The following is an 8,795-nucleotide window of genomic DNA, read 5'->3' as shown; positions in this document are numbered from 1 at the left end:
CATAAGATAAAACCGATCACCCTTCATATATAATTAAAACGACCATCATTCATCCATAATTAAAGCAGTCATCTTTCATCGATAATAAAATCACGGAACCCTGATGTCAGTTAAGAAATTATTTTTATATTTCAGCTGCATCTTTTTTTGAAATGAAAATATGAGCGTTGACTGAAGATACATATTATTATCTTCAGTTAACGGTCCGAGTTAAGTATTAAACATATGTACAAACATTACATAAGGTACATATAGGAACAATTATACATATATCTCTATTCTTTGATTAACTTCTTCGACTATGTTTCCCATTCCTTGCATCAAGAAAAGGTTTCCAACTCTGTCAACAGTAAACCAAGTGCATGTTTATTGTGCATCTATATACATAGCATTATTTTTGTCGATGCGATGGATTTAAATTGATATTGCTGAATTTGGCCTAAATGAATTTGCGTAGTTGAAAAGTGGGTAGTATACGGCGTCCACACGGAGTTGTATGAAAATTTCAGTCTGTTCCCGTACGTCATTCCATAGGCATAATTATATTCGACTATTCGGTGAGCGATGGTAACAGCAGCTACGCTGTTGAGTTGCGCGTGCAAGGTAGGATGCAGGTGGCGCCGCTTGAACATGAGTTTATTTCACTGATATATTATTTCTTCCATTTTCGATTAGGAAAAGTCTCATAAGGCTATCAGTCTTTATATATCTCCAATCATGGGTTTTCCGTGAAATATTACGTTCCATAATTTCAAACGTGTGCTATTTTTTGGGCATGCGCAGCAATTTTCCCGCGCCTGGCTGCCGCGTTACTCCAACGGTCACTCGCATAGTCACACTTCGCGGCGTAATTCTGTACGTACATAACCCCAATGTGACAGATTCTGTCAGACTTAGTTTCTGAAAAGTAGGGTACTCGATTTCAAGAGATTCTGTAAATACAAAAAAAAAAGTAATAAGTTGGATAGCTGAAGACCGTTAACGGAGGTAAAAAACAACATGTTTTATCACGTAAGTTAACCTCCTCTTATCTTATTCGCATTGAAATGTGTTCAGTTCGAGTTGATTTGACTCAAAATTTTGCAATCATATTCCAGATATCGTTGGAGCATGAGATCTTGTTGCATCCGAGATACTTTGGACCTCAGCTACTTGATACGGTTAAACAGAAACTGTACACTGAAGTCGAGGGAACGTGCACTGGAAAGTATGTGATAATTAATAACTGATTGAATTGCTTTTGAAAATAGGTATTGAGGTCAGGTATAGCTATTGAAATTATGCAGATCTTATTTCTCATCGCAAAACATTACGAACAGAGTGGAACTGCCTTTATTCTTATACTTTAAATGTTATAAATGACAACATTTTCCATTACGTCAAGCATTTCATTTACAAAACATTATTCACCTCGAATTTCTATAGGTATGGATTTGTCGTCGCAGTGACAACGATAGACAATATTGGAGCTGGTATTATTCAGCCAGGACAAGGTTTCGTTGTATATCCTGTAAAATATAAGGCTATTGTTTTTCGACCTTTCAAAGGAGAGGTTCTGGATGCAGTCGTAACGCAAGTCAATAAGGTATAACAAGTTGTTATGTTGATATGTGAGTTTTGATCATAATCGTACAAACATTACTCTGTGTATGTCTTACGGTTGTAGGTTGGCATGTTCGCTGAAATAGGACCATTGTCTTGTTTCATATCTCATCACGTGAGTATTTTTTTTTGTTTCCCATTTATCATTTGATGTAAACCTAAATTTTTCGTTTTCTTTTATTTCAGTCCATTCCAGCCGACATGCAATTTTGTCCAAATGTCAATCCACCTTGTTATAAGTCAAAGGAAGAGGTGAGAAATTTATTATGAAATTCGATATTGGATTGTGATGTTCTGTGGAAATAATATTGTTGCTTATACAAATTCTAGCTAGTTTTAGAAAATTATGAACATCGCTTTTGATAAACGATAAAATAATATTTAGCCTTGATTCTGAAATATATATTTTTGAATTCGTGTTATTATCTATCTTCTATTAAAATTTTTCATTGAGAACAAGCCATTGTTGTCAAAGAATATGAAATACCTGTTATTGATTATAAAAGAATAAGCTAAATTTTGCAATGGCTTTGGTACTTTACGTTATACAAAAAGATGAATTTATCGTTGTACAATCATAATGACAGTAAAATTCATGTCAAAGAATAACTAAACTAACATGTACACAATGTTAGTGCTTCATAGAAACATTTCCCAAGGTTATTTCTGATCGAACTTCCCCAGGATATCCGTCGCTGTAAATATAAAGTAAGGTTTCTTCTGAAACAATCTAAGGATAATCAATTTGTTATTCTTTCAATTACAGGATGTAGTAATTCAAGCAGATGACGAAATAAGATTAAAAATTGTTGGTACCAGAGTTGATGCGACAGGGATTGTAAGTACACAGATTTACAAAGAATTTTTTTTAAGAACTTATTTCATTAATTTTCCTGTGAATCATTTTCAGTTTGCCATTGGTACCTTAATGGATGATTTCCTTGGTAAGATTCTGTTTAGATTATTCTGTATACATTTTTTTTTTCATTTTCGAACTTACATATCTTTACTGTTAATTTAATGTTAGATTTTAACATTTAGTTTTGAATGCATGGATTCTAGGCTTGGTGATGTAATGGAAGCTAATTACTGTACTTCGAAAATGTAACATACTACCTGATCCATGGACTGACATAATTTATGGCACGGAAGGAAGTGGCGACCAATGTAAAGTGTGACAATTGATCCTGGGATGTTTGTACATTCATCTAAATGACTAGTTTGTGACAAGTTCAGATGATTAATCAATGGCCCAAATCGGTAATAAGATAATATAAGATACTCAAGTTAGGAATTACGTTTGAATTCTATGTGTAAATAAATTTTTATCTTGGGATACCTTTCTTTATTCATATGTGCAGGACTTGAAATTGTTTCACGGATTAGGTATATAGGATTGAGTGAAGTAATATAAACCAAAGGCACGGTGTACAAGTATGTATACATAATAGTTTTATTTTTTCACGGGCTATATATAGATGACGCTTAGCGGTGGCTTCGTTTTTAATTTACAAGCAAGTAAATTCTCTTACATTCAACGTTATCTCATGATTTAATTTGTCAATGACTACATTCAATCATCTGACCATCACAGTTTCTTAATAAATTATGTAATCTACGTAATGAAAATCTAACAACAAACTGCATTTGTATGTGATACAAATCAATCGTCGATAATTGTTGAGAACATCACTCACTCGAAAATTTGAATCTCAGACTGATTAGTTACACTTTTGTATGTTCCAAGTATTTTGTGTACCGGTGACTAAACTAAAAGTTACCTATTCACTAGAGCTTTACTTTGTCAAATCTGTCTAGAAGCAGAAGTTAATGTCTTTACTAATGAAACACTCAATTTGTCATCATATAACGCCAGTTGCTCTTTTAATTGAAAATCGTTCGGAATTGTGTCAGGTTATCATTGTTTTACATTTGGTAAATGACGCTACCAGCCACATGAATAAAATGCTAGACAACATTACATAGAAGTCGTTAGTGATATTTCGAATTTAATAATTTTATTTTCAAAGCATCTTAGGGCTGGAACAAAATTGGACAAATTTGAGATTTAAATGTTTTATTACAGTAATAAATTATTTAAGTTTTTCTAACGGTAACAAATTTGTTGCTAAATGCTCTGTATCTCCTTGGAACTTTCTAAGTAATGAATCATGTCGTCTTGACAATGGTCGCAAGAGGTACATTTCAGGTATCGTTTCACCTGGCACTAATAAGCCCAAAAACAGGGCTAGTTTTGTCGCAACTGCAGATGAGTCTTTGGTTATTGGAGTCACATCTCGATCAGGCATCATTTTGTCTGCTACATGTTTGTAAATTAGACCCTCACCATTTACATAAAATGTAGAGAATCCGTCATACCAGCTGGAAGAAATATAGTCAAAATGTGTCTTTCCAGGCAACAGCTAATTCAGACTTTATAGTGTAGATGTTATGCTTATTTCTTTCAGAATTTTCAAATCGATTCCTGATGCAAAATATTATACAAATTTTATAAAAATCTTCTTCAGGAACTTAAAGGTGATTTTTTTCATAAATCTCACTTCAGAAGTAAATAATGAATGACAAATCAAATATTTAGCCTAGTGTCGCTAAAAAATAGATTAATTTATATGGCTGAAATTGCTTATTTGAATTGATTTGAGAAAGACTTAGGGGGGGGGGGGGGGGGGGGTATAGTTACTTTTTTCAACATTTTTTTACAAGATACAGGCAATGTATATTAAATTAACTAATTATACCATCGTAGAGTAACATTTCAAGAATATTTTCTGAAAATTTCAGTGGAAAATATTAATACCCAAGCCTTCGGCAGCAAATCTCCGGAGACGTCACGAAAAAAAGTTGTTTTGCGGTGACGGTTGTAACTCATCACTGGGTCGTTTGAAATCAAAAAGTAAAAATGATTTTATTAAATTATGAGTTTCCCCAGGTAAAGCTGTAGAGTTTTTTTTTTTAATTTGTTGTTATTTTTTATTTTACAATAACAAATTTGCCGATTTTTTTAAGCGAAAATCGCGTTTTTAACTTTCCAGTGTTACCAAAGTTGAAAAATCAATATATGTTATTGTAAAATAAAAAATAACAAGAAATTTAAAAAAAAAACTCGACAGCTTTACCTGGGGAAACTCATAATTTAATAAAATCATTTTGACTTTTTGATTTCAAATGACCCAGTGATGAGTTACAACCGTCACCGCAAAACAATTTTTTTTCGAGACGTCTCCAGAGATTTGCTGCCAAAGGCTTAGGTATTAATATTTTTCACACAAAATTTTCAGAAAATATTCTTGAAATGTTACTCTACGATACTGTAATTAGTTAATTTAATATACATTGCCTGTATCTTGTAAAAAAATGTTGAAAAAAGTGTCCTTTTCTTCACCGAATTAACGATACCCCCCCTCCAAGTCATCGGAACTGACCGATTGATGTCAGTGATTTGTCTTGCCGATTAAAAGTTGTAAATATTTCCCATGCTTACATTTCCTGTTGGTCAATGGTTTCCTTTATGTTCCACAACTTTATTTTCCAAAACGTAATAAAAGTCCTGATTCCTGAAAGTCCACTTATCCTCCATCGGACTTTTATAGAGTTATCCTCGGGATCGATGGTCATTTTTAGTATTTCGAAATTGACACAAGCAAACCTCATATTTCCGATTGTCCTTATTAAAATCACTTGTTTGACATAGCGTACAAGACCTCTGAAAAAGAATGCGATCGAGGATTCAGAATAAAGTGATATTTTTTTTACATGTAGGGAACAGATATTTGTACAGTATCATGTTACAGAGTATCACTTACCGAGTTACAGTACCTCTAATGTTGTTGACAAACTGTAAGTCAGAATGATATACCGTAAAGTCCATTGAAGAATGAAATAATTTTGGTAACTGCAACAGGGTAACAAAATTTACATCAAAATTCCGTGTGTACTTAATCAAGATGAATTTGTTGTAAAAAATTACATCCTACCTCTTCTCGAAGATTGTTAAAAACATGCTGTAATTGCTCGTCGTTTGGCTTGCCATCAGTGTTGGGAGATTGTTGTTTAGTCGCTCCTGTTTCTTCTAGGTTCAATTTACTGTCAGAAAGAAGGATCATTCTTTTCTCATACTCTGAGAGAATGGATTCGTTGGTTTTGAGCAATGTAATGCCACTGGATAATCTTGTGTAAGTTTTTTCTAAAGACTCAATTTCATATTTCAACGAGTTCGAATCGTTCCAACGATTGCCAACTGCTACGACATCATCCGGCGACATTTTGTACCGCTTCGTGCTAGAGATTATAGGACTCAGGGAAACTGGAGTTTTGCAATTTCCATGAAACTGACTCTTTCTTTCCACTTCCTCATCTTTTTGGCATGCATCTCGCCAAGCATCGCAAGTATTTAAAAGCTCCAAAGACGATGCCACCGGACTCTGCGGTTTATAATTCGGACAATCTGCTGTGCGGCTTGTTATACTTCTTGTGTTTAGAAACTGTGGAAAAATGAGCAGATAGTGAAATTTTGGTACATCAAAAATGAAAGGTTTTCGATTTATTGTAAATGAGGAAAATAGAACGTCTGTAAACATTGTTGGACAACTGTATGTACTTTTGAAAACAGATTTTTTCTTTTATAAAAATAGGATTGTATGTACCTAGCGAAGCCTTAATACTCAACCTATACATCTATCGCCGCTGAGAAAATTGGATGAATTTGGATGAAATCTTTCGCGACGCATGATGAATAAAAATAAATCACATTAAAACAGGGGTGAAATACGATCCACGGTAATGAACAACGGAGGTTAGCTGACGTAATTTGTATACGTGCTGTAAATCAAATACAGTTATACTCAAGCGGTTGCATTCGTTGATTTTGAGGTTATGTCTCATTTGATTGGGGCGGAGACGCTCGAATTTTTTAAAGTAACGTCTAACCGCTTGAACAAACTTCATTTCACGAGGCACAGCCGTCGCATGAATTGCGTCGAGACATTGGCGAGTATATATTAACCGTACAAGATGGTAAATAGAGAATAAAAGTTATGTAAGATGAGTGAGGTTAAAATTTCGGCACCGAGTCTTCGGCTCGCTTCAGCTTCAAAGCCGGTTCTGTCAGGGAACAAAGCATGGGTAAAACCGGCCTGGATTTATCGATTAAGATGCCAGCGAAGATTCGAGAGGTTCTTTCGGTGCTTTAATCGGTTTTCTCACCTCTTCCAAAAACGTTGAAGGTTTCACTCGGTGCGGCAGTTCCTTGTCGAATTGCGTTACGTGCTTACGCGTATTTAACAGAGAATTAACAGTTGTGAATTTGTTGGATATATTCCTAAAGCACTGAGACATTGTTATTTATTCACATCGGCTTATGACAGACGACAATACACACGCACGCCTCTTTCTTTTTCCTTATCCGCCGCCTTCAGTTATCCTCTACCTTTTTGTTTCGAAGAACATTCGAGGCACAGAATGTTCGAAACGAAGTTTTACCCAATGATTCGAGGTCCGAGCGGCAACAACGATTAACGTATAACAATTCATTCCGTATCGATACAGCCGTCGAAACTCACCTGCGATATATCGAAGTGTTGAATCGAGTACGATACTATCGACTGTCAGAGCGCGGGACGAGAATTTTGAATTTAAAATTCAACGTTCTTTTGAAATTGAACGTTAATCGAGGACTGTTGACCACTTCAGTCATAGAAGCCACTGTAGTGACACCTTTGGTTATTTTCTTTTGTAATGTTTTTTTCATATTCCATGGTAAATCCGGATTTTTTTTGCATTTTCAGGTAAAAAAATACTTAAACTTTGGAATGGTTGCGACACTATGCGCGAATGTCAGTTTTTTTTTTTTTTTTTTAACTCAACGGTGAAATTAACAAATATAATTTTAGTTGAATACGGGTTGAGTTTAAGCAATTTATTATAAAGTCAAGTCTAAAATATTAACCCGTCTCAATCTGTGGACAGTTTTCGCAAGGCTAAGAATTTACATACCTATGTACCTTATATTTGCTGACGACTGTATCGTATCAGACACGCGACAGAGAATGTTACGTATGAATAAAGAATGCGACAAAACACAATAGTCTTATCTGTTATTTTCGTGCTCTTCCATTTTTTTATTCATACATTCTATAATATCGTGCGTTTAGAAGATTCGTATACTCGTCAAACGATAGAAGAAATTCTTACAAACATCGCCTATTATCTATTTTACAAATTTCTCGAGTGATTTACTGCTCGGGGTGAAAAGATTAGACGCATAGGCACAAAGCTCGATAACGTTGTCAAAAAAATTTGAAAATTTAGTTCAAAGACAACTTAAAAAATATATTACTCACCAGTTTTTGTGATAGTTTGGAGTTTATATAAGTACGTGTAGTGGATACACTTAAACAGACCTTAAATACAAACTTGATATGAAATTGTATTCAGAACGTTAGAATGAATTTTCTTTTTCTTGACAAATATAAGTTACAAAGCCGGTTCCACTGTTATTTGCTTCACAGTTTGCATCGTGCGAGCAGAACGAAGACTTCAACATTTGTTATTACTTTTATTGCTACCAAACTTTTTTTGCAGACAGAGAGCAACGTGGGCGATTGGACCCTGTTCCTTCTCGAAAAAACGCGCAGCCTCACTCAGTGTTCGGACTTTGGATGTCGAATTTATTCCCTGCAGAATTCGTACGTCTCGAGATCTTGTACACCGATATCATCTCATCAATTCCATATCCACAAACTGTTCCGTCACGTGGGCGACCTGTTTTTAACAGGGTACGAATTCGGTACACGGAAACGGTGAACAGTGAGGATCACACGACAACGAAAGTAGTCTCGTTAATTCCTGAAATCGAGATCTGTATACCTGTACACTACACCCAATTAGCGAGATCTTTATTGCTTGCGGCTTAGTCGTTTTGAAAGAAAAAACCGTCGCACGGAAAAATTGACAAATACAAAACAGAATGTTCGTGGTTTTTGAAGAGGGTAATCAATCCAGTCACAGAAGAAGTGCTAACGAATTTTTGAATGAACCAAAAGCCCTAATTGATTCTCCTACTTTCGTAATTATAATTTACAGAATATTTTATCAAATTTTCTCGTTGAAAATTTCTCTAATTTATGTTAGTGTGTGTGGTTCTTTTTTTTAAAACTAATCTCCTCAAGTTACTC

General features: G+C 34.7%; 2 protein-coding genes across 2 annotated transcripts; one reads left to right on the top strand and one right to left on the bottom strand.

Annotated features, from left to right (window-relative positions):
- The first annotated feature begins 727 nt into the window (after window positions 1–727).
- On the top strand, window positions 728–2,938 carry LOC124302361 (DNA-directed RNA polymerase II subunit RPB7). The gene is made up of 8 exons (XM_046758476.1): window positions 728–1,011; window positions 1,098–1,207; window positions 1,426–1,585; window positions 1,667–1,717; window positions 1,789–1,854; window positions 2,369–2,440; window positions 2,513–2,546; window positions 2,665–2,938. The coding sequence occupies exons 1-8, from the start codon at window positions 1,000–1,002 to the stop codon at window positions 2,676–2,678; spliced, it is 519 nt and encodes a 172-aa protein (XP_046614432.1). The 5' UTR covers window positions 728–999; the 3' UTR covers window positions 2,679–2,938.
- Window positions 2,939–3,037: 99 nt separating this feature from the next.
- Window positions 3,038–7,124, bottom strand: LOC124302360 (uncharacterized). Its single transcript, XM_046758475.1, has 5 exons — window positions 6,826–7,124; window positions 5,598–6,104; window positions 5,427–5,515; window positions 5,105–5,326; window positions 3,038–3,984 (listed from the first exon to the last, which is right to left on the bottom strand). Exons 1-5 carry the CDS (start codon window positions 6,955–6,957, stop codon window positions 3,696–3,698), a joined length of 1,239 nt encoding a protein of 412 aa, XP_046614431.1. The 5' UTR covers window positions 6,958–7,124; the 3' UTR covers window positions 3,038–3,695.
- Between the last annotated feature and the right edge of the window lie 1,671 nt (window positions 7,125–8,795).

Source organism: Neodiprion virginianus, chromosome 4 (genome assembly GCF_021901495.1).
Source record: "Neodiprion virginianus isolate iyNeoVirg1 chromosome 4, iyNeoVirg1.1, whole genome shotgun sequence".
NCBI lineage: Eukaryota > Metazoa > Arthropoda > Insecta > Hymenoptera > Diprionidae > Neodiprion > Neodiprion virginianus.
The sequence above is the reverse complement of the archived record's forward strand: the minus strand, read 5'-3'. Positions and strand labels throughout refer to the sequence as shown.